The sequence below is a fragment of the Acinonyx jubatus genome, chromosome E4, assembly GCF_027475565.1.
Source record: "Acinonyx jubatus isolate Ajub_Pintada_27869175 chromosome E4, VMU_Ajub_asm_v1.0, whole genome shotgun sequence".
Lineage (NCBI taxonomy): Eukaryota > Metazoa > Chordata > Mammalia > Carnivora > Felidae > Acinonyx > Acinonyx jubatus.
In genome coordinates, this window is record NC_069395.1 from 59,778,489 (window position 1) to 59,805,875 (window position 27,387).

Sequence of the window (27,387 nt, forward strand, 5' to 3'; positions counted from 1 at the left end):
TTAGATTTCATATTGTATAACAACACCTGACCACGGTGTTCCCTACATGGTAGCTGGGTGCCTGCCCCTAGATCAGGGATGTGTGGCCTACAGTGTTTTAAAGATGGCTTTAACTTTGGGCTCTTGAAAACAGTAAAATGAATGAAAAAAGAATATTCAAAAACCAGAAGTAAAATATACTAGTAAAATATTCCTATAACAAGACACCTATAAATAGAGCCATATCACACATGCAATATTGCTAACTTTTTATCCCCTCTTTTTTTCAGAATGGAGGCATGCAGTGAGCATCTCACTCTTGCTGCAGCTGCTTTCTTTGACTGGAGCCACTCTACTCCCCTGTTGCTCCCCTTCCTTTGTGAATCAGACTATGGAGTAGAAAATAGTTGGTTCAGGCCACTACCAGCCTTGTGTACATGGGCAAGTCATATAAATCCCATGACCATCTGTATTTTCCCCCCAGAAAACACATGTGCAGTCATGCCTGTCTTAAAGCGTTCGTGACTATGTTCATAAAATGCTTCCACTGGATGTGAATTTTAGGAATCAAGGACTATGTTTTAATCAACATTTCATGCAGTACAATGCCTGGCACATGTTGATACAGAGTAAGTAGTATTCTTACATGATGTTGCACATTGTAGGAAGGGTGGCATGCTGAGGTATTCTGTGTTTCATGGGGTTCAGATATGGCTTTTGAAGGAAAAAGTGATTAGTCATTGTGTTGGCATGTGTCTACAGGACTGATCCATTTACCTAAAAAAGTTGGGGACAAAGGCTGTCCTTCAGACGTTTCAAAAAGTAAGTTTTAGAGGTGAATAGAGAATAATCCCTTTGAAGAGAAGAGTCAACACAATCAGATCATTCCAGATATATTAGTTGATAAACACCAAGGAAGGTCATGTTATAATTCTCCTATTGCCTAAACCTAAGAGATAGATTTCAAGTTCGAAAATAATAGCCTAAATAAAATGAAAAGTGTAGGAATGATACTAAGAGAGAGATCCCACAGATTAGCTTCCTCAACATTTGTAACTGCTGTCATCAGCACCTACATGTTGAATAAAGGAAATGAATTATATATATTCAGGGTGGTTTCTCCCTCTGGGTGCTCCTTAGGATGATTTTCTAATTGGAAGCCTAGTAAGGGGTGCAGCAGGGGATCCCTTGGAAAGCATTCATATGTGTTCCTTGCTGCAGGGAGACACAGAGGACTGAAGCATGACTCACACTAGACAGAGCAGAAACAACTGTGTACAAGTTCTGTCTCCAACAGGGCCACACAGAGGGCCAAGGACCATGGAATAAGTCCTCATGAGCAACCCTCTTGAGTTGACAGAGGATGCAGGCCATGAAAGCTGAACAAGGCTAGCGATGGGCCACCAGATGTCCAGGGGCATAAAGTGGATAAACACAGAAACATAATGTATTGACTGGTTTCCAAAGACAGCTTAAAACAAACAAATAAGAAGCAAAATCCTACTTCATATTCTTTCCATTCTTATGCATGTGACCTTATAATCCTTTCTCACCATGAGTAACAAAACTCAAACTGAATATTGAGCAAAGAAGCCAGTTAATTCTCAATTCTAATCTTCTAGAAATTCAAAGAGAGAAAAATTCAATATAGAATTTAACAATTACATTGTTATCTGAAATTGAAATATATATATATATATATATATATATATATATATATATATATGTAAATCTTTGGAAAGCAGATCTATTTTGGTCTGATCCTGAAGGAAGCTGAGAGGAAAATTTTGAAATATTCTCGTCAATCTTGATTTGTCTCATGCTGTGATCCTGATATTTATTCTAGTAATACTTACAGAAATATTATTCTCTAATGTCTTGCCTGCTTGTGTTTAAAGAAATATATGGAAAACAAAGACATACTATTAAAATATAAAGAAAAATATGAGATCAGACATGTTTTCTTGTGAATGCCCATAACCAGTGTTGAATTCCTTACAGAGTTTTCTGGCATTAATCAAGGACATTCATTATTTGTCACTCTGGGTCACACAGCTTATGTAAGACTGCTTTGTTGAAGTCTTTTTTCTTTCAAGTGTATAAAAGTATCAGGTACCTCAAATGCCAAGAGTGATGTCATATTGGGAAAATGCATAACTTTATAAATTAAGCGTGACGCTACCGAATTCTGGTCATCTTACACGAAAGTGGCAATCTTTCCTTAATGAAATCATCAAGATTTGTGGAGGAGTGATGGGGTTACCTCATTCTTCCCTCACTTTCTCAGGCATCCTTCACTTTCCAAAGGCTCAGATTATGAACTGGAGATGACGTGTGCACTCATGCTTACCACAGGTCTATGAACGTCCCAGAATGCTCTCTCTTGGCTATCGAGGATCTTCCTTTCAATCTTGTCTCTCTTCTTGTCCACTCTGTCAACATGGTAACAATGGATAATAAGTGATATTAATTGTAGCACCTCTCTGGACAAAAGGCCGCAACTTGAACAAATTTTCCAAAAGACTCACAAGGACTCACTTTGCTTGTGCTTCTGCTTGCATGAAAATGAACTCCCACTTCCGGGCAAATGCTCTCTGCAGCCTGGCCAGGCTCTCCTGAAAAATACACCACAGGTGAAGGCTTTCTGGTGCTCATGATCACTACTCCCTTCTCATTTATCTACCATATGAATTTGTCAAGAAAATACAGTCTCTAAAGTAGTAAGTGTACTCCAGTTCTGAATGATGAGTCATGCTCACTGAATATAACTCATCCTCATATTAACAGAGGAAACAGGGAAACCTATCACAAATATTAATGTTTATGAATAACTGAGAGAATACAAGCAAACATCTAAAATACTAAAATTACTTTGTATATAAAAAGTGCTCAGTACTAACCTATTGGAGTTTTCTGTGCCCGTTTTAGTGAGGAACAGAAAAGCAGTACATTTTTACTATTGATTCAGTCAATCCATCCAGTTCCTGACAAGAATGTAAACCCTCAGAAGACTACTACCATTTCTAGTCAGTGCTTCAAAGTCAGTAAATCACAACATAGCAATTGTTGGAACAAATTACATCAGATTAATTTTACCTGCTGATGGTGACCAACCTGAAGGTTCCGCAAAAACCATTTACCCAAAGTGAATGTTCTTTACTTCTCTAAGTTTGGATGTCTTTACTATATGCAGGACACATCTCACATTTTCACACTTGAGTTTAGCAAGTAAGACATACTCCTCCCTTCTCTCATGAATTTGTGTGTGTAGAAGTTCACCATCTCCAAGAAAGCAAGCAAGTCAGGGATTTGGGCCATTATGATGCTCGATCCCTGGGAATCTGGTCCTTAAAATCCAGGCATGTAGAAAGTCAACAGAATTCCCAGAAATGACCATAGGCCTTATTCCTGTTCGTTTTATGACATTCTTTGCCAGAAAGTCCTTAGTACTTACAGCTTCATAGTCAGCTAGTTCCAGCCTTGCCTTGTTTTGCATTGTTCTCTTGCAGAGATAAACGGCTAAAAGGAAAAAAAAATTAATTACATCTTTCCTGCTTGTTAACATGAAGGCACTTACTGAAAATAAAAGATAGTGTTATAAATCAAGACATCTCGGTCTTTGCCAATATTTTCCACTCATCATTTTCAACGATTTATTTTTTCGACAAAAATAAAGAAGGTATGACATTTTTACTGAAATTCAAACATAATGGTATTTATAAGAAAAAAGATGTTCATGGGGAGTGGCTCAGTTGGTTAAGTGTCCGACTTCAACTCAGGTCATGGTGTCATGGTTCATGGGTTCAAGCCCCATGTTGGGCTCTGTGCTGACAGCTCAGAGTCTGGAGCCTGCTTTGGATCTGTGTCTCCCTCTTTCTCTGCCCCTCCCCTGCTCACACTCTGTTTCTCTCTCAAAAATAAATAATAAACATAAAAAAATTTAAATTCATTCAAAATACATAGGGTATCAGAATGGATAAAAAAAACAAGACCCATCTATTTGCTGTCTAAAAGAGACTCATTTTAGACCTGAGGACACTTTCAGATTGAAAGTGAGGGGATGGAGAACAATATATTATGCTCCTGGAAGTCAAAAGAAAGCTTGAATAGCCATACTTATATCAGACAAACTAGACTTTAAATTAAAGGTTATAACAAGAGTTGAAGAAGGGCATTCTATAATAATTACAGGGTCTATCCATCAGGAAGTGCTAACAATTATAAATGTCTATGCACCGAATTTGGAAGCACCCCAATATTTAAAACAAACACAAACACAAGCAATCTTATCCATAAGAATGTGATAATTGCAGGGACTTTAATAATCCACTTACAACAATGGATAGATCATCTAGACAGAGAATCAGTAAAGAAACAATGGCCCTGAATGACACATTGGACTAGATGGACTTGACAGATATATTTAGAACTCTACATCCCAAAGCAGCAGAATACACTTTCTTCTCGAGTGCATATGGAACATTCTCCAAGATAGATCACATACTGGGTCACAAAACAGTCCTCAATAAATATAAAAGAACTGAGATCATAACATGCACACTTACACATCATAATGCTATGAAAATTGAAATCAACCACAGGAAAAAGTCTGGAAAACCTCCAAAAGCATGGAGGTTAAAGAACATCCCACTAAAGAACTAATGGGTCAACCAGACAAGTAGAGAAGAAATTAAAAGACATATGGAAACAAATGAAAATGAAAATACAACAATCCAAACCCTCTGGGATGCATCAAAGGCAGTCCTAAGAGGAAAATACATTGCAATCCAGGCCTATCTCAAGAAACAAGAAAAATCCCAAATACAAAATCTAACAGCACACCTAAAGGAAATAGAAGCAGAACAGCAAAGAAACCCCAAACCCAGCAGAAGAAGAGAAATAAAGATCAGAGCAGAAATAAACAATATAGAATCCAAAAACAAACAAACAGAAAAACAGATCAATAAAGCAAATAGTTGGTTTTTTGAAAAACTAAACAAAATTGATAAACCTCTAGCCAGGCTTATCAAAAAGAAAAGGGAAAGGACCCAAACAGATAAAATCACAAATGAAAATGTATTTATTACAACCAATCCCTCATAAATACAAGCAATTATCAAGGAATACTATGAAAAATTACATGCCAGAAAACTGGACAACCTGGAAGAAATGGACAAATTCCTAAACAACCACACACTACCAAAAGTCAAACAGGAAGAAATAGAAAATTTGAACAGACCCATAACTAATGAAGAAATTGAATCAGTCATCAAAAATCTCCCAACAAATAAGAGTCCTGGACCAGATGGCTTCCTTTGGGATTTCTACTAGACATTTAAAGAAGAGTTAATACCTATCCTTCTCAATCTGTTTCAAAAAATAGAAATGGAAGGAAAACTTGCAGAATCATTCTATGAAGTCAGCATTACTTTGATTCCCAAAGCAGACAGAAACCCAACCAAAAAAAAAAAAAAAAGAAGGCCAATATCCCTGATGAATATGGATGCAAAAATTCTCAACAAGACACTAGTGAATCGAATTCAACAGCATATAAAAAGAATTATTCACCATGATCCAGTGGGATTCACTCCTGGGCTGCAGGGCTGGTTCAATATTTGCAAATCAATCAATGTGATACACCACATTAATAAAAGATAAGAACCATATGATCCTGTCAATAGATGCAGAAAAAGTATTTGACAAAATACAGAATCCTTTCTTGATGAAAACCCTCAAGAAGGTCAGGATAGAAGGAACATACTTAAACGTCATAGATGCCATTTATGAAAAGCTCATAGCTAATACCATCCTCAATGGGGAAAACTGAAAGCTTTCTCCCTGCAATCAGGAACACGACAGGGATGTCCACTCTCACCACTGTTGTTTCACATAGTGCTGGAAGTCCTAGAATCAGTAATCAGGCAACAAAAGGAAATCAAAAGCATCAAAATTGGCAAAGATGAAGTCAAGCTTTCACTTTTTGCAGACGACATGATATTACACATGGAAAACCCAAAAGACTCCACCAAAAGTCTCCTAGAACTGATACTTGAATTCAGCATAGTCGCAGGGTACAATTAATGTACACAAACTGGCTGAATTTTTATACACCAATAATGAAGCAACAGAAAGAGAAATAAAGAAACAGATCTCCTTCACAAATGCACCAAGAACCATAAAATACCTAGGAATAAACCTAACCAAAGATGTAAAAGATCTATATGCTGAAAACTATAGAAAGCTCATGAAGGAAATTGAAGAAGATACAAAGAAATGGAAAAACATACCATGCTCATGGATTGGAAGAATAAATATTGTTAAAACATCAATACTACCCAAAGCAATCTACACATTCAATGCAATCCCAATCAAAATTGCACCCGCATTCTTCTCAAAGCTACAACAAAGAATCCTAAAATTTGTATGGAACCACAAAAGGCCCTGAATAGCCCAAGTAATATTGAAGAAGAAAACCAAAGCAGGAGGCATCACAATCCCAGACTTTAGCCTTTACTACAAAGCTGTAATCATCAAAACAGTATGCGATTGGCACAAAAACAGACACATAGACCAATGGAATAGAATAGAGAACCCAGAATGGGACCCACAAATGTATGGCCGACTAATCTTTGACAAAGCAAGAAAGTACCCAATGGAAAAATGACAGTCTCTTTAACAAATGGTGCTGGGAGAACTGGACAGCAATATGCAGAAGAATGAAACTAGACCACTTTCTTACACCATTCACAAAAAATAAACTCAAAATGGAGGAAGGACTTTGAATGCGAGACAGGAAACCATCAAAACCCTAGAGGAGAAAGCAGGAAAAAAACCTCTCTGACCTCAGCTGCAGCAATTTCTTACTCGACATATCTCCAAAGGCAAGGGAATTAAAAGCAAAAATGAACTATTGGGACCTCATCAAAATAAAAAGTTTCTGCACTGCAAAGGAAACAATGAACAAAACTAAAAGGCAACCAACAGAATGGGAAAAGATATTTGCAAATGACATAATGGATAAAGGGCTAGTATCTAAAATCTATAAAGAACTCACCAAACTCCACACTTGAAAAACAAATAATCCAGTGAAGAAATGGGCAGAAGTCACGAATAGACACTTTTCCAAAGCACACATCCAGATGGCCAACAGACACATGAAAAGTTGCTCAACATCACTCATCACCAGGGAAATACAAATCAAAACCACACTGAGATACCAACTCACACTGGTCAGAGTAGCTAAAATGAACAAATCAGGAGACTATAGATGCTGGAGAGGATGTGGAGAAACGGAAACCCTCTTGCACTGTTGGTGGGAATGCAAACTGGTGTAGCCACTCTGGAAAACAGTGTGGAGGTTCTTTAAAAAATTAAAAATAGAACTACCCTATGATCCAGCAATAGCACTGCTAGGGATTTACCCAAGGGATATGGGAATGCTGACGCATAGGGGCACGTGTACTCCGATGTTAATAGCAGTCCTTTCAACAGTAGCCAAATTATGGAAAGAGCCTAAATGTCCAGCAACTGATGAATGCATAAGGAAGATGTGGTTTATATATATAGTGGAATACTACTTGGCAATGAGAGAGAATAAAATCTGGCCATTTTCAGCAACGTGGATGGAACTGGAGGGCATTATGCTAAGTGAAATAAGTCAGGCAGAGAAAGACAGATACCATATGTTTTCACTCATATGTGGATCCTGAGAAACTTAACAGAAGACCATGGGGGAGGGGAAGGGGGAAAAAAAGTTACAGAGAGGGAGGGAGGCAAACCATAAGAGACTCTTGGATACTGAGAACAAACTGAGGGTTGATGGGGTGTGGGGGAGAGGGGAAAGTGGGTGATGGGCAGGGAGGAGGGCACTTGTTGGGATGAGCACTGGGTATTTTATGGAAACCAATTTGACAATGAATTATATTTTTAAAAATTAAAAAAAGGAAACAATATATGTTTAGAAATTTTCTTTATTTTTATTAAATAAGAGGGAAAATAAAGCCTTTGAAATAACACATCAAATGAGCTTAAACACCTAGAGACACACATAACACCATTTTTTTTAAAAGGAACTGCATGGAAGAAGGAATCATTATTGGCACATTTGATTATTTCCATAATCTTCTGTCAACTGAAAGAATCTCTTATTGTAAATTGAAGGCTTCTTGGCATCTCCTTTACTACATTTCAGAATCATCAGCTGTTTTTCCACTAGGAGAGAGAAAGCTGTAACATCTTCCCTGACTACAATATGAGGACTTTTTAATTCCATTTTTCTGAGGACTCCGTGTCCTTGCTGCCAGGGGAAGCCCACCTGGGCAACAGATTTACAGGATGGGTGCCAGAGGGAGTGTGGAGGTCACAGCAGCTCTGTCATTGACAAATAATATTCCTTAAGTTATTTCAGGATTATTAGCAACTCTTATGATACCATCAAGACAATCAGAGCCCTCTGGTACAATCCTGATTTCCAGGGCATTTTTTTTTTGCCATTTTCCATAACATATGATATTTGAATCTCACGAAATTCAAGATAAACTATATATGTGGTAAGTGCTGAATAGATCTGCTGGATGAAGAGTGTAAATTTCACTTTTTTGTAAGGTTAGTTCTGGAGGTGCTTTTATAATTCCCACCATTGCGCTAAGCTATGCCACCCTCAGTTTTTGATGATGAAGTCCAGCTGATACCACTGAGGAAATTATCTTACACAGAAAATCTGAGATCTCTGCAAACACTGGTGTTGTGTCTTCAATTTCTGCTCTCTAAAGCTTCTTTTATGAAGGCCCAGGCAAAGGAGAAAGCCAACTACGGCCCAATGCTAACATTACTACAGACACGTAAGAACCCAGGAGATGATTTGAGAGCATATCTTTGTATAAGCAACCTGGGAATTTTATTTTTCCACTAGTATTACTAGTAGTAGTAATTTTCAAAACTTCTAATTCTCAAAATTAGTAAAAGACAGCCTTCAAAAACAAAAATGACATGATGCATTCATTTTCTAATTAGCCATAGTTCATGCTCACTCTTGAAGAAACTCTTACTGATAGGGCAGATTTATTTTTTTATTTTTTTATTTTTTTAATGTGAAATTTATTGTCAAGTTGGTTTCCATACAACACCCAGTGCTCATCCCAACAGGTGCCCTCCTCAATACACTGATCTTAACAAAATATCTAACATGTTCTCAGCAGCTGGTAAAAGAGATTGTAGCGTATGTGCAATACCCCTGAGAATGTCTCTTCTTGAGAGAAAGACAAAAATCTTCCTAAATATCTAAATTAAATAATTTCAGCTCTCCCATAGAATTACCTTTAACCAAATTTCAAGCCTGAACTACAAGCTCCATGGGCCTGTCCTCCTGCACCAGCCTCTACTTGCTTCATTTATTCCGGTCATCTAATCTTCACTCTTTTCAAAATCAGACCCCCTCTGGGAAACATATTTCTACCCTCATTAGGTAAACTAATAAATAAAAGCAGGAGCAGGGTGATTTTTTTAGATGCCTGTTCACTAGGAAGTTATGCATCCTTTAATATAGTTGTCCTTCAATGCAGTTTTCTTTAATTCTCTAGGAAACAAAGTGGAGGCGTGGACAGGCAGAACCAGGTAAATAGTAGTTGCTCCACATGTATTTGTTAAATAGGGTCTTTTCCAAAGGAGTTATTTGGAAGTCAAATCTAAAGTGATTTCTACTAGTCTTTTTTTGTAAAAAGGAAGAAGGAAAAAGTCTGGGTTAGCAAGTGGGGAACATTCTGGATACTGTTAAAGATACTGCAAATACAGTTGGGACTGAAAGGGCCCAAACCTCACTGAACTAGTCTAGATACAGGACAGTATGTGGACAGGTAGAGATGATCCTTCCATTCTTTACCAGAAGAGGGTGTCAGCATTGAATAGGATGCAGATGAGAAGGGGCGTCTTAGATGAAAGAGGGTTTCAATTCTTATTTACAGTTTATTGAAGATTTTAAAAATGAGAGTAGTTACGCATCATCAAAACTATGGCTCAGGTCAAGTGTTTTTGTACTAACCCTTTATCATTTAGGGCACCAGAGTGCTCCGGAGGGTTCTATATATGGACATAGGCCCAAGTGCAAGTATGAATATTCCTTAACAGAACCCTTGAGTTTTTTTCTGCAGTGCCAACATATTGAAAACAACTTTAAAAAATCATTTCCTGGGTTATTTTTAAATGTTTTCCATTATTGAGAATTTAATTTAAATTTCAAGTTTAAATATATCTCTCTGCAGTAATTTTCGACTAGAGAAGACAGTTTTGAGGACTTAGGCTCAAACAAACAAGAAATTTAATAGAAGGATATGCCACTAAGTGGAAGAAAGTTCGAGAAGGCTTCACGTACCACTTTGGCTAAAATGGCCACGTAGTAAATGCATAGAATGTGGCCTGAATATGCCTTAGGTGTAAAAGTTTCTGGATCACACATCTACTGAACATAGAGTGAATGCTGGCATTAATTTTTTTCCATTTAATTTCATAAAGCTCTCCAAGGTGGAATACTCTGTTGAACAAAAACCGATGTCTATGACAAAAGTGTTCAGAGCTATATCACAGAGGTCTGTGAGAAAATCATGAAGGTACCAATATGTAAACATTAAAAGATCATAAGTATATAATATAATTCATGAAGACTAGAAATATAATGGCCACATACATATTTGAAAAATATCCAACTTGCAACCAAAGTCATACAAATGTAACATATACTGCCATGATGAAACTGTTTATCTTTTCAAGTTTATTTGTGTGAACAAATCCTTCCACAGTCCCTGAATGAAAACTCAAGCAGTATCTACACTCTTGCTTGTCACTCAGGTAATTCAGAGTCCCAACTTATAAACAAGAATGTCTATCCTGAGTAACTGTCAAACATTCATGTCTGGTTTCAAGCCTTGAGGTCTGCCCTTCTCCCCCAGGTTCTGTGAATAAGAGAAGTATGATTGTCTTCTTTGTCTTCCTTGTTCTTCTGTGTCCCTGCCAAGTATTGCTGACCAGGGCTTCTAAGCCTTCTGGAGTTGGAGGATAAGGAGGAAGGGGAACAAAGGAGGGTGCTGCCGTTCTTACTCGACTGATGCCAGTGTGGTGATCTAGTGTTGTCATTCTCTGGACTGGGCAGAGGTTTAAAGCTGATTATGTTTCTCATGTGACTTAGTAGGATGCTTTGGAGAAAACCCATCCCACCATTGCCGGAGATCTCTCACCTGTAGCCATTGTTGGGGCTGATCACTGCCACAGCCCTTGGACTGTACCTCTGGCCTCTCTCTCCAGTGTGTTTGCCTGTCCAGGCTGTTCCCTAGGACAGGACCATCTCTCACATACAGCTTAGATTACACATGCACTCTTTGCCACAGAACATAGCCACCTGCCTTTCAATTCCTCCATCCATAACAAGATAGCCTGTCCCTTGCCCTTTGTAATTCCAAGCCCTGGAATTCATGATCCATTGTGTCCCAGAAGTAGGTGACTCCTGTCAAGTATTCTCAGAAACCCCTTGAAATCTTTGTCACTGGACTTGAGGTGAGGTGCATTCCCCATTCATTCCTCCCACTTGGGGCTGATGGGGCCAATGACTTCTGATGACCTAACGGCTACAAAACTAGTCTTTAAGCCAACATCTTAAACTTGAATACACTCAATGTGAGCTGACAGTAGCTAGTGTGACAATTTGTATGTCAGTGTAGCAGAGCACTTTCACACCTGGTCTTGATCCACTTAACACTTTGGCTGGATTTCCATTTTGTAACACCCAGTTACAAAAATCACTTTCCACTCATCAGAAGAGCAGAGATGTTACAGAGTGGCAATAACCCACTCTGGCCATAGAGCAGTGGAACAACACTGTGGGTGGGCATGTGAACAGCAAAGATGTCTTTGGGGAAAAGATTTTGACAATGAGTAACAAAGCCTTGAAACATTCACGGCCATTGTTCCCGTGCTTGCTCTTCTGAGAATATAACCCAGGGAAACAGCAGGAAAAACAGCAGAGGTGTAAGCCTTCATGGCAAGGAATATAGGTACACAGTGGGGCAATGAATTCATGCATTCAATGAAATGTTATATTGTTACTAAAAATGATAAACCCAAAGGGGTGCCTAGGGGGCTTGGTCGGTTGAATGTCTGACTTTGGCTTAGGTCACGGTTTCATGGTTTGTGAGTTTGAGCCCTCCATCAGGTTCTCTGCTATCAGGGTAGAACCTGCTTCAGATCCTCTGTCCCCCCTCTCTCTCTGCCCTCCCCAGCTCATGTGAGCTTTCTCTCTCAAAAAATAAACATGAAAAAAAAAATGATACACTCAAACTGGTTAACTTCAAAGTTGAAATAATTTGATTTTTAAAGTCCTTATCTCTCATTGTAAAAGTTCAGACAATAAAGAAAAATATATAAATATTAAAGAAAAAAATCATTATAATCTCACTTCTGTCATTGTTTGGCACATATTCCGGATTTTTCCCTTCTATATACATCCACTAACATGCACATGAATATCTGTATTTATATCAAAAATCTGCATATATTTACATAATCTGCATATATTTACTTAAAACATTTTCAAACTTTACTACATATGTTGTCTTATTAACTTTTTTCTTTAATATTATATTGTGGCTAACTTCATATCAATAACTATTGTTTGGTAATATTCATAAAAATTATTTCATGACAATCCATTTATTATTTATTTAATGAGCCATTATTGTTGAACACTTGGATTATACCCTTTGTCTTGCATTATTTATTAATACTTCTGCAAACATGTATGCATATATGTATACAAGTATGTATGGCTGTATATTTTTTAGGTATCTGCTAATTTCCTAAAGTACTATTGCTGCATGAGGATGTGTGCACCTTTCAATGCACCTTTCAAGTCCTTTGATCTGTGGAACTAAATTCCATAGAGTTTAGGCATGAGTAAATCTTCTTATACCCTCTCCAACTCTGGAGAGTCCATTTTCAGCCAAGCAACCAGAGTTATTCTGTTAAGACTTAAATCAGATTTCTGGGGCACCTGGGTGGCTCAGTCAGTTAGGCATCCAACTTCAGCTTAGGTCATGATCTCAAGCATGGTTCGTGAGTTCAAGCCCCACATTGGGTTCTGTGCTGACAGATCAGAGCCTGGAGCCTGCTTCAGATTCTGTCTCTCTCTCTCTGCCTCTCTCTCTGCCTCTCTCTCTCTCTCTCTCAAAAATAAATAAATATTAAAAAAAAGACTTAAATCCGATTTCACTTTATTTTAACTTCCCACTTTTCAACTACTTCCTATCTTATCTCATTTCAGGTAAAAACCAGAGTCCTTGCTCATCCATTACTTTATCCTGGGACCTTGTTTCCCTCTTCTGTGGCAGTACCTGTGTCCCCTGGGCCCAAGCTCCTTATCTCCCTCCTCAGGGCTGAACTGCCATTTTCCCAGTGACACCTCTCCCCCTGCCCCCACCCCCCAGCCCAACATCCTCTTCCACACAACTTTCCACCTCCTCACACACAACTTCTTTTTAAAAATTTTTTAAAATGTTTATATGTTTTCGAGGGAAAGAGTGAGACAGAGCGTGAGTGGGGGAGGGCCAGAGAGAGGGAGACACAGAATCCGAAGCAGGCTCCAGGCTCTGAGCTGTCAGCACAGAGCCTGACATGGGGCTCGGACCATGAACCCTGAGAACATGACCTGAGCCAAAGTTGGACGCCTAACTGACTGAGCCACCCAGGCGCCCCTTCATACACAGCTTCTGTATCCATTTACATGAGTAGCTGAGGAGCTTACTCTCACCGCCTCCCACCTGCCCTGGAATGCCAGCTCTACAAGCACAGGGAGTTCTGGTGATTTTGTTAGTCCATGTGTCCCCTTGCCTAGAACATACTTGGCACATAGTAGGTGCTCAGGACATACTTGTTGAGTAAAAACACCACTAAATATTTCCTGACCATTTGGGTGTCTTTTTTCTTTTGTGAATTAGCTATTCATGACTTTGCTAATTTTTCTCTCGGGGGGGATTTTTTCTTATTAGACTTAAGTCCTCTTTATACGTGAGCGATAGAAACTAATTTTTAGGTATATATGCAGGACATATATTTCCCCATGTTTTTTGAGAAGTGTAATAAATGATACAGATAATATTGAGCATACTTCAGCAAACATTGATTTACTTTTAAATTATATATATGTATGTGTGCGTGTATATATATATACACATACATATATACATATACATATATATATGTATATATATATATACATATACACACACACATACAGCATTCATAGGACACGTTCCACAATCTGCTTTTTGTTTACTCGACTTTACTGAGATTCACACAGTTTTCCATAGTTTGTATCTCTTAACTGCTCTCTTCTATCCTATGAATGCAGCACACATTGTTTAAGCCATACACCTATTAATTAAATACTTGGATTGTTCTCCTTTTTTCTTTCTTCTCAGTTTTATTGGGACACAATTGACACGCAGCACTGTATGCGTTTAAGGTGCACAGTGTAATTACTTGACTTACAGAATTGTGAAATTATTACCACAATAAGTTCAGTTAACATTCAAAAATAAGGTTTTTTTCCTTGTGATGAGAACATTTAGGATCCACTCTCTTAGCAACTTTCAAACTGTGCAAACAGCAGTGTTTGCTGTAGTCATCATGGCACACATCATATCCCCAGAACTCATTTATCTTGTATCTGGCGGTTTGTACATTTTGACTCCCCTTCCTGCAATTCCCCCACCTCCCACCCCTTGCCTCTGATCTTTTTCTATTTTCCTAGGAATCTGTTTTTTTTTCTTTCACACTCCATATAGTAGTGAGAAAATGCTTTCATTTTTCAGAGCTATTACAAATAATGACTCCATATAGGCTTCCGTTAGCATATTTTCTTGGAATTGGTAGCAGGGATTTGTGGGACAGGCACAGCATGAATTTTATAAGACACTGCCAAACTTCTGCCCAGTATGCCTTCCCAAATATGCCAGTATCCTCACCTTCAGGCCAGACTTGATTTTGTGCCAATCTGGCTTGAAAGAGACACTTTGGTTATGTTTATCTGTTTTCTTACATTTTCACTGCTTGCACATGAGAGGTTTTAATGGGAAAGATGTCTATGGATTGCCCCCCTCACTAATGTGGCTCTATTTAATACTTTGTACCCTGGTTATTTTTCATTTTATCTATATTGCAAACCCTGGTTCCTTTTTCTAATTGTATTTGCGTGATATAGCTTTGCTTCACCACTATAACTGATAGAGTCAGCATGTTTTACTTAACTTCCTTGCAGACAGATATTGGTTTTTATTTATGAGCTAACTTAAAGATGCCTGTTATTTTAATAGATGGACTTAAATATTTACACTCATTCTTGTATCAGCTATGTTTGTTATTCCTTTTCTTACATCTTCATGCCTCTGTCTCTCTCTCCTCCAGGATTGTGACTTCTTTGCTATCTACTTTTTGTGACATGGAATGAGTTTTCTTTAATTTATCCTTTAATAATTTAGAATAAAACTTGTTACTATTCCATTAGTGGCCATTCTCATATGTTTAAATAAATGTCTAACATATTTTTCTTGAATTTTAGCTGCAGAAATTAAATACAGCCTAGTGCTGCCCCCCATAAACGATGAAGAAAATAATACATCTTGACTCTCTGCTATTTTTATAATTTTAGTGACTAGATTTGACTGTATGCTCTATTACAGTTTTATAAAAATTAATTATAGTATTCACATTCCATTTGGAATTCCTTTTATCATAATTATTTAGATCCTGGAGGGCATGGAGAGAAAGCTGTTGTCTTGGAAAATTAAGGTGAGTAAACTTTGCTTTGCACATTTCTTTTTAAAACTAAATTTGCGAAAACTATTCTATCACAACTCAGATCTTCCAAAAAAGGAGGGCCAGGGCCCATTGTGGCTACCCTGTCTATTTCTAGGTTCCCCTGGTGTTTGCTCACTCATTTTGGAGTGAGGCCCCTGCACTGGTGAAGCTGACCTAGGGAACCCTGGGTTTGCTGTGGCGGCTGTCGGCCCAAAGCAACAACAATCCTGCAAGGATCCTACGTTCCTCTCCTCTCCCCACTTTCCCCCCTTTATTCTTAAGCTTGCTCCCTAAACGTCCGAGAGCCTGAGCTGCTTTATGAAATCCACGCCAGAGACAAAACATCAGACAAGGCAAAGGACTGTCTCTTTGAGTGCTTTGAGTTTAAGCTAAGAAATCTTAATCCAAGACAGGGCAAGCCTTTCCCTACCCTCCCAATACTTACTTTTATCTGCAGCCCACATGGGTTGATGACTCATTAATGGGGTAGGTCTGAATTTCATCCAATTCCTTAAAGCTGCCCTAGTTTCTTGAGAAAAGAAATTGTAAGTCTGATATCACTTCCTTTCATCTGGCTAATCTTCCTTTCATTTGGCTAATTTCTGTTGATTCCAGAAACAATACATCTTCCAAGTGAGTTGTATGTAGTGCCATTCTCTAATTTCCACACTGTCCTAGTAGTTCTTTCCGTTCTAGTTTTGTTTTCTTTTCTTTTTATTCCATGCAGGGGCAGCGGGAGCAGTTTTGGAAGATGTCCTGGAAGTACAGTGTGTAAGTTCAAGATGCAAGCATGTTTTGTAATTGCATCTATGCTGAATGAACATACCCTTAAAACCTCGATGAGTTTTGGATTTTTATTTAAAAAAAAAAAATTTTTTAACGTTTATTTATTTTTGAGACAGAGAGAGACAGAGCATGAACGGGGGAGGGGCAGAGAGAGGGAGACACAGAATCTGAAACAGGCTCCAGGCTCTGAGCTGTCAGCACAGAGCCCGACGCGGGGCTCGAATTCACGGACCGCGAGATCATGACCTGAGCCGAAGTCAGTCGCTTAACTGACTGAGCCACCCAGGCGCCCCGAGTTTTGGATTTTTAAAAAAACAAGAAAAGCTTAAAAACATTACCCTTAATTTCACTCTAAAGGGAAGAGGTAATTATCTTCTTTAAGAACGGAATTTCCAAAACAATTCTTTGAAGGAATTTTAAATTTAATGATCACACAGTCCTATAAAATCTAATACTCATTTAATGATTCAACCACTGGGAATGAACTTGTAGGAATGAAAGGTAATGAATAGCAAAAATTTAGGGAATTTTATTTTCTTAAAATTTAGAACTCAACAGCAACTCATACATTAATTAACTGAAAGAAATTAAATCTTAGCAGAAAAGTAACTAGAGGACATATTATGAAAATAATTTTAAAATTCTTTAATTTTTTGATATATGTTAATGAAGACCATGTTACTATAAAGTCGAAGTAGGACTTCACTACTGTATGAGATGAAATACCTTAACTAAAGAAGATTAATCAAGATAAGAGAGATCTACTATGGTAATTGAACACCTGGATGGTGAAAGTCTTCAAATAACTGCCTTGAAGGTCTAATCGTAAAAAGGAAGAATTCCTTTAGGGCATCTCTGGAATAGTAGCCAAACACCACAAAATGAAAAGAATCAGAGCTGTGGACTTCTATCTCCTCCTAAAGGAAGAGGAAGTGCTCTCTGATGATTCTACCACACAGACTGCTGCATCTTAAGGTGTTTACATGTATTATCTCATCCACAGCCTTACATCAACTATCTCAGAAAACGTATTATCATCTTTATTCAACTGACAGCAACAGTGAAATCCAGAGAGATTAAGTCTATCTCCAGAGCCATACAAATAAGTAGGAGAAATCCAGAGAGATTAAGTCTATTTCCAGAGCCATCCAAATAATAAGTAGGTGAGTCAGAGGATTCTGGGGTTTGTAATCACATAGCAGATACTTATCACACGCAATATTAGGAAGGCAGCAGCAATGGGAGCCCCACACTGGCTCTCAGAGAGTGCTAAGAAGAGAAGTCTTTTGCATTTGTTTTCTACAGGCTTCCATTTTTCTTAATTTCTGAGAATGTTGCTCTGAAATATAAGAACTATTACTGTCACTGTGAATCTTATTTTAATCCAGTTCTCTGGGCATTCATCCATAAATTATATTACAGATTGTATGCTCCAACCACTTACACTGCTAAAGAAATGAAACAGAGCTGTTTAATTTGTCTTTCTTTGTAAATATACCAATGGTTCCTAAAAGGTTTGATTGCTTTGCTAAGGCTCATGAGTTTCGGCAATTTGTAATTCCGTGTGTTGCCAAGATATTTTATCTCCTCAGATTTTCTTTCTCTCTCTTAAAAATTATAGCTGATCATCATTTGCTGATTCTGTACCTGAAAATTTTCCTGCTTGCTAAAATTTATTTGTTGCTCCTCAGTCAGTACTTGTGATGTGTTCATGGTCATTCACAGCCATTCAGAGCAGCAAAACTTGAGTTTCCTGATGTACACATTCTCGGTTGAGGTGGAGGAAGGCAATGCTCTGCCTTCCTTTTCCAGCTCATTCTGCACACAAGTGCCCTTTTTGTGGTATTTTTAGTGCCACTTTTTTGCATTTTTGTGCTTTTTCTTGGTGATTTTGCTACCTAAAATGACCCCCAAGAACAGTGGTGCCGTGATGTCTGGTGTTCCTAAATGCGAGAAGACTGCTATGTACTTTTTGAAGAAGATATATATGTTGGATAAACTTCATTCATGCATGAGTTAGGATGCTGTTGGTTTTAAGGCCAATGGCAATTATGTGTATACATATACGTGTGTGTGTGTGTGTGTGTGTGTGCGTGTATGTGTATATATATATATATTTAACATATATATGTTAATTATATATAATTGTATGATTATATATAACATTAAATATATAATGTACATAGTATACATATTATTATATATATTATATATAATATATATTATATATTATATATTATATTATATATTATATAATTATATATCATAATGATATAATTATTGTACCTGAGGCTTGCAGGAAGTGAACCCTGTATTTCCACAAGGAACAACAGCTCAGTATCCACTAATACAGTATTTGTGGCAACTTTATAGGACATGACTACCTCAAATAATAAGAATCAAGTGCATGTGTTTGTACCTTATTCCCTCTGTTGGAGAGCAGTGAGTTAAACAGAGCTTTCTATGATAACAAAGATACCTTCAAAACTTTCAGAAGCTCTTTCAGAAGTTACTCGTAGTAGTACCTGACTTCTCATTCTTTTTTATGTGGCATTATTATCTCTGGTGCTTATAGCATTTAATAGGTTTTTAAACCAACAATGTATTTTTTAATGTAGCATAATAAGAAACACCATAGTTTGACTTTTATCATGGTATTTCAGAACCACTGTTGTGATAAAAATATTAAATTTCAAGTAACTTTCCCATAATACTAGGTCAGGAGCACTTAATTTCTCTTTCTCTTATTTAAATTTATCAAATGAAGCAATAGGTTCTGAAAATCGGTGCCTTTTCCAAGAGTACATCAATAAAACATCCAGTAAGAATAGGAAACCTAACAGATAATGCCAAAGAGCTGTGTAACTTTCTAATGAATGAGTAATCTACATTCACTGAACTGGGATTAAGATAGTCATGGGAGTACCTGGGTGGCTCAGTCAGTTAAGTGTCCAACTGAACTGATTTCGGTCCAGTCGTGATCTCACCATTCATGAGCCCTACATCACTATCTGCACTGATAACATGAAGCCCGCTTGGGATTCTCCCTCTCTCCTCTCTCTCTGCCCCTCTCCCACTCACAATCTCTCAAAATTAATAAACCTTTAAAAAAAGTCATAAATAGTATTTTTGGATATCTGAACTTGGATCCTCCCCACTCCTTTTCCTTGGTTTCTTAGATAAAAGGAAAAAGACACAGGCAGTATGTTATAAAATAATATTATAATCTATAAAAGGATGAGATTGACATCAGAAATTACTGATAACTCGGGACATGAGACTCATGCTATGCCTATTGTCTAATCCCTGATCATCAATTTAGAAAGACAAAATCACAGATATCCTAGGAGAGGCCATGGGGTATAGTAAGTAGAAGGAGCAATGGTCCATGAGTTTTCAGATCTGGAGTCTGCCCACCCTCATTAACTGTGATTTTGGAAAAGTCACTTAACCTTCATGAGACTCCAGTTGCTCACCTGTGTAATGAGTATAAAAATACTTGGTGCATCTATTCCACAAGATTGAGGTTAGGATTATAGGACATGATATACTGAAGAGTGCTGTGTTAACTCCAAAGGGATAGTAATGTATGGAATTATTAGCTATACTGTTTTTCGGGTTCACTGGACAAGTTTCTTCTTATTACCGAGTACTTTTACAAGTGAAATATCCTTTTAAAAGCCTTGTTGGGTATGGATTTCTACATAAAGCTTTTTTTTTGTTCCAAATGGGACACTGCAGAGAGGGCCCTTGAGATTTTTTAGTATCTCACTTGTGAACTGTCTCTTCCTTGCAGAACTATCATGAATTAGCACCGCTAAGAATTTTAAATAATAAACTTAAGTACATGTGTGTTGTTACATCTGAAGTACACTGTCCAACAATCTTGAAATATTTTCCAAACTTTATGTTAAAACATACTTCAATTTTAAACATATGACCAGTTTTGTTCATAACAGGCAACCATTAAATTATATTTTTAATTTCATTATTTACTCTATTTTCTCATTCTTTTTACCCTTATTATCTCTCATCATCTGAATACTGAAACTCTATATAAAGCTAAGTAAGTTATCAATGTTTTATGTTAATAGCTGCACCAGATTTTTGGGCCATCAGGAGAGAAAAATGATAGAAAACGATTTTTAAAAATTCATTTATTTATTTAATTCAACAAACATTTACTAGATGCCTGCTATGCGCCAGATGGTGGGAGTACAACTGTGAATAAAACAAAAAGACACGGGTCCTATTCTCAATGAGCTTACATTCCAGAGAAATTCAAAGTGAAGAGGGCCCCGAGAGGGCAAAAAGACAGAACTTCCAACTGCCCAAGTACAGGGTGATGGGGGTCAGAAGCCTGGAGCTGGGTTCACTGTAATACTGCCTTCTACCCGCAGGGGGCCACATCATACCAATTACTCTTTCAGCCTTGGCTGGTAAAAACGGAAAACTGTTGGTTTTATAAAGATTTTAAGAATCTTAGGATGAGAGGGGTCTATGTGAAGTAATTACATGAGTCTCCAAAGTATCTTTAGTTCCTGGAGAAGAACTGAATATCTGCCTTTATGAGGGGGAAAAAAAAAACAGAAGAAGAAGAAAAAGTGCAAGAGATGTGATGGCTATTGGATGCATTCCTTCATTCAGCAAATATTCATTGAATGCCTACAGAGTACCCGTGTTCTTCTAAGCCCTGGGGATAAAGTGATGAGGTCAGTGGTCCATCACTGCTCTTAGCTTATAGGGAACTGGTCTAGAGTGATGGGCAATGTTTAGTACTATGAATAATGTGAAAGCAATGTCCAATATTTATTGAATACTTTCCATGTGCCAGGAACTATTCAAACATCTCACATACTTATCTTGTCCAAGTGGTGTAGCCACACCAAGCAGGTGCTAGTAGTTTTCCCATTTTGCAGACGAGGTAATGCAAGTAGGAGGAGATTAAGTAATTCTTAGTTGAGGCAAGAGTCAAAGTCAAACATTAGACATCCAAGAACACTGGTTAATCACCAAACCATGATAGATACTGGGGTGAAGCCCCCACTTGCGCTAGCTCTGTGTCTTTCAAAATAAATAAATAAACTTTGTAGAAAATTACTCAAGCTCATATGAGGTATATGGATAGTAAATGGGAGAGAACAGATAACATAATTTTTAATAATAACAATGCAATAGAAAAATAACACAACATAGTTGCTATGTTAATGTGGTTGAAATGTATTCTTTTTTGTTAGAAAATAGCACACTTGTTTTCTGTTATTTATCTAAATGGAGAGAATCTAATATAGAGAGAATCTAAATAGAATCTAAATCTGAACAGAGAGAATCTGATATGACTCACATAGTGATTTTGAAACTTGAACACAGAAAATCTCTAAATGACAGTGAATCTCAAAATGGCCCTGGGTCAGTTTTATGGCAACCTCTCCCAATGGATACTGGAGGTTGATGGTGGCTCAGAAAAGCAGCCAATAGGGTAGGAAAAGCTGATTTTTAAAAGTAACTTGGCTGACCTATATGCAACTTCCCTCTCAAAGCTCCCTTCCATCTCTTATTTCTTCACTCCTATTTGCCAAAACAAAAACTGGTTGAGAACCTTGGCTTCCCTGCCCCCTCTGCACCCCAACCACCCCCCACCCCTGTCAGCACTACATAAAGTAGCCTCAATAAAATGAAACCATCTGCTTCCTTATGGACAGAACCACAATGACCTTTGAGGTCGTTTCTCTTCTTTTTAGGGGAAGATAATGCTTATACTAATAAAAGCTTGAAAATAATAAGGGATATAAAAAGAGTAGTGATGAAAATACTAATAATAATAGTAATAGCTAACACTTATCTAGCTCTTGCTATGTGCCAGCCACCATTTTAATGCTTTATAAATTAGACCATTAATCCTTCAAGCAACCCCATCAGGTGGATGTATTACTGTTATCTCTGTTTCACAGATGAGAAAATTGGGCACCGAGAGTTAACTTGTTCAAGTATATAGCTACTAAGGAGCTGAACTGAAATTTGAACCCAGTTGTCTGGAAAGAACTATTCTTATTTGGAGAAATATTCAGTACAAGCTCTGAGTCAAGGGTGTATCCTAAAACGCAAAGTAACCTGGAGAACAGTTTCATGGCTCTCCAGGCTGAAATAAGAGGCCTAGGATGTTCAGGACAGTACAAAGTAAGAGTAAAGTAGCCTGATCAAGGCAGAAGAGGATTAGGGTGACAGAACTTTGCTAAACATCTAAGGACCTGTTTCCTTAACTCTTGTGTTTATGTTTTGCTCTTTGACTTTACGTGTTCATTATATTTCTTTCTTGTTCTTTGGAAATTCTGATAGGTTCCCTCCATGGACCTTCCCCAGAGGTGTCCTGATTAAAGGATATTAGCAAAAGCATCCATGACCAGAGCAGCACTACAGGTCTGCAAATGGTAAATTATTCTAATTAAGGTTGTAAAGAAATTAAATAAACCAGATTGTTTCACAAACCCAAGAAAAACACACAACAGGTAAAAGTTAGGGCTTTGACAAATGAACAGATGAGACATAATTTCAAAAGTCAACAAGTGATGCCTGTTCCTAGGTGGGTGACAAAGTTTTCTGTCCTTTCTGAGTCTGATTCCTGACAAATGGGAATTTTAATACATTTTTTTCTGACTTCATATGATGGCTGTGAAAATTGAAGGAAATGATCAATGTAAAGACCTTTTGAAAATGTATAAGGTATTGTGCAAATGTAAGATTAAATGTATCTGCAACAGAACTGATTATCAGCTTTTTAGCCAAGTCTGATGAAAACTCTAAGTACACTTCAGATTGAAAGGAACATATAATTTTTAGAAATAAGTTAGAATTTGACTTCATGACCTTGGCAATAATTCCATTTTAAATATTCAACAGTATATTTATAGTCTAGATCTCTCTGTAATGCATACATTTCTTTAAGCTATGATTAGCCAACTATATTAAGAAACAAAAAAAGATACATTTTTTTTTCAAATTTACGTTGTAACTTTATATAAACTGAGATGTATTCATTTGTTCATTAATTCATTCAGTGTGCCAAGTAAGGTTCTAGGCACTTAGATACACTGAAAATTCAGCCAATATTCCTAGCTGCCTCAATCCTTACGTTAAACTGGGAGGAGACGAATACATAGGTAAACAATAATTATTTTTAGTATTCACTATACATCTCATAAATAAATGAATAACCACCATTACTTTCCAAGCCAATTTAGTGTACAAGTCACTTCCACGTATCTCCTCTCCATCTTCTCTGCGCCTGACAGAAATGATGTGAGCTACAAACATATACCCCACCTAGAGAGGGGGAGGTGCTACATTCTGGACTGAGATAGGAATACTCTGCTCATTCCTACTCTCTTCTGGACGAGAAGCTAACCACCTGTGACAGACATATTGCTCACCCTACTCTAATGCTTCTCTGTTCACTGAAGCTTCCCCTTATTTTCCAAATAAATCCCACTTTCTTCCATAATGAACACCATACCACTGACCCTGCAACGCCATTTCCATCCAGTGAGCAGGCTCACTCTTTGCCCTTAAATGTTTAAAAAAGACATTTGTTTTTTTTAAACAAAAAGTTATATGGTCCCTTCAATCTGAAGTATACTTAGAATTTTCATCAGACTAGGCTAAAAAGCTGATAATCAGTTTCATTGCAGATACATTTAATCTTACATTTGCAGATACATTTAATCTTATATTGCATATATATATATGTATATGTATATGTATATGCAATATAGTTGGAAATATAAGGCTGAAGATGGAAGAGTGTGGCTAAATTTCTCAGAGGTAGTAAATGGAAGAGGAAGGACTCAGCTCAAGGCTTTAGGACAAAAAGTTCCTAGAGTATCCCAGAGACTCCATGAGAATAGGAGTATCTTATCAGGTGCTGACCCTGGCAGTGGTAGTTTGTGGTAAAATCCCTCACACTGCTTCCTTATTTGGTGTTCATATAAGTTAATTAAATCAGAGTATGGGGGTGCCTGGGTGGCTCAGTCAGTTAAGTGTTCACCTCTTGATTTCAGCTCTGGTCATGATCTCACAGCTCGTGAGTTCACGCCCTGCACCAGGCTCTGTACTGCCGGTGCAGAGCTTGCTTAGGACTCTCTCTCTCCCCTCTCGCTTGGCCCCTATCCTGCTTGCTCTTTTTCTCAAAATAAATAAACTTTTAAAAATTAAAAAAAATCAGAGTATGTATAATGTATCCTATAATTAGTTTCTCTCATACACTTGCTTCTATTCTTTTTTGAGGTTATAATAATTGTATGTCCATTTAGAAGATGAAATTAAAACCAACTATTCTACATGGCTTTCATCGATTTACAACTTTTGATGGACTTCTGACATCTTAGAATTTTGTCCCTTAAAAATCTCTCTTGGGGCGCCTGGGTGGCGCAGTCGGTTAAACGTCCGACTTCAGCTCAGGTCACGATCTCGCGGTCCGGGAGTTCGAGCCCCGCGTCGGGCTCTGGGCTGATGGCTGGGAGCCTGGAGCCTGCTTCCGATTCTGTGTCTCCCTCTTTCTCTGCCCCTCCCCCGTTCATGCTCTGTCTCTCTCTGTCCCAAAAATAAATAAACGTTGAAAAGAAAAAAAAAAAATCTCTCTTGATTTCTAGGACAAGGGATGTTTTATGACTGCTTAACTGTAATTTCAAGCCCCATAGGACAAGTATAGAGGGCCTCGTTGAAATTCAAAGATGGTCATCTCAAATATTGCTGTTCACAATCCCTACGTTGTTTTCTTCCTACAAATTTGAGCATAGATAGCTGGCGTCTTTAAAGCTAAGTATAATTCATCGGACCACAAAATAAATCCTAGGGATCACTCAAAAATTCACTCAAAAATGTTTATTGAACACCTACTTCGGCTATTGTCCTAGGCACAGGGGATACAAAGTGAAATAAGATCTAGTCCACAAACATTCAAGTGACTCACAATCCAGGGAAAAAAGATAGCTGCCTGCCCCTCTCATCTGGGCAGAGAGGATGGGGGCAAGAAAGGCTTCCCTAAGCTGACGGTATGTTTGCTTAGTCCTAAAGATCCAACTGTGTTAATCTAGCCATGACATTTTTACATGACTCAATTTTCCTTCGATTTTCTTCTCCTTTCCATGATGGGGATAAATCTATTGTTATAAAATGTTACACATAAAGACATCCTTAAGAAATAAAAAAAAAATCTTCTTCTAGATAAGCAGGAACTTAGTAGGACTCACTTTTCTTTTTCCCTTATTTATATAGTTTATGTTAAAATCATACATATTTCTCCCATAATGGAGCTTGAACCATGCTTTTCTGGGTGTTATTTTTGAATATGTCTTAGAACCCTTTTATCTGGAATTTGTCATGCCCAACCTTGCTCCAAGGATGCCCTCTATGAAAGCATGGACTCACCTCAGGGAAAGAAAAAAAGAAAGCATTTTTAATTTGACTCCAAAAATTTTGACATAACTTATTATTAACTTGCTTATTTTTAATTTTTTAGAGAGAGAACACAAGCAGGAGAGAGGGTCATAGAGAGAGAGAGAGAATCCTAAGCAGGTTCCATGCTCAGTGTGAAGCCTGAGGTGGGGTTCAATCCCACGGCCTTGGGATCATGACCTGGGCTAAAATCAAGAGTCAGAGGCTCAACCAACTGAGCCTCCCAGGCACCCTTGACATAAATTTAAATATTAATAAATCATATAATTCTAAAATGTAAATACCCACATTTAAAAAAATATGGGCTCCAAACTGCAAAGAAAATACATGGACAACCTCTTCTGTGGGAGGAATTTGTATTATTCTTTCTTCTTGAACTCATATATTAATTACACTATCTCTATAGAACTGATCACTTGTTAGTCTGCTTTATAACAGAACTATATTTAGAAATCAGTTGACATTTGAAAATTTCCTATGATTATAAGGCTTCTATGAAAAATTTTTCTGATTTCAGTCATCTTTACGATTGTTATTAATCTATAGTTTATGAAAAAACATAAATATATTGCAAAATTTTCTAAAGAATAATTTTTAAAAAGTGAAACCTTATTGCAAAATTTTCACTTAATATAAAAGCTTTTTCTTAATAGGAAAATTTCATAACTGTTAGAAAGTCCACTGTAAAAAAAAAAAATGAGGAAACATCGTTGTTTAAATCTATGGTTCCCTGGAAACCTTGACAAGTCTGTGAATAATACCTCCAGAGGAAAATGTAGCCCAGTCCTAACTATTCTGAAATTTCCAATGTGATTTTCTTTCCTGAGAATACCATTTTGAAGAGTGATTTTAAACTGTCAAACATAGGAGATATATGAGATTTTCAGAACTGATATATTATTATTGTCTGCCTTTTTAATTCCACTTTGATTTAAACTCTAAAATTAATTAGTTTTTAAAAAGCGGTGTTTGTTTTGGCATTTGTCAATTTTTTATCATTGTTCCTTGCATCTCATTCTTTCCTTTTCAGCATAATTTCCAAGATACAAATAGAAGTCATTCCCTCTTTTTGGAAGAGGGGAGTCAGGGTGGACAAGAGACTGGAATCCACTGTGCTTTTTTTAGCAAAATAATACATTAACTAAAAATAAACAATGCATAACCTTCTCCCAGAAAAGATAGAGACTGTTAATGATATACAGCTTTGACGTTACTTAAAGCATGTTTTGCTATGCTTTTTGTGTGGTCCACATACGCAGACATACATGCACGGTGTGAGTACAACATAAATTTACTTTCTCCTGTAGTTTTGGAGTAAGTCTAATAATTTAGAGT

General features: G+C 37.4%; 1 protein-coding gene across 10 annotated transcripts in view; it reads right to left on the minus strand.

The window, feature by feature from the left end:
• Positions 1–27,387, minus strand: part of RGS7 (regulator of G protein signaling 7) — a 498,690-nt gene that overhangs the window by 81,488 nt on the left and 389,815 nt on the right. For all 10 annotated transcript variants that reach the window (XM_053209414.1, XM_053209412.1, XM_053209416.1 and 7 more), the window contains 3 exons: positions 3,434–3,498; positions 2,518–2,594; positions 2,330–2,411 (listed from right to left, as the gene is read on the minus strand). In XM_053209414.1, the coding sequence (XP_053065389.1) occupies positions 2,330–2,411; positions 2,518–2,594; positions 3,434–3,498 (224 nt within the window). The remainder of the gene's footprint in view (positions 1–2,329; positions 2,412–2,517; positions 2,595–3,433; positions 3,499–27,387) is intronic.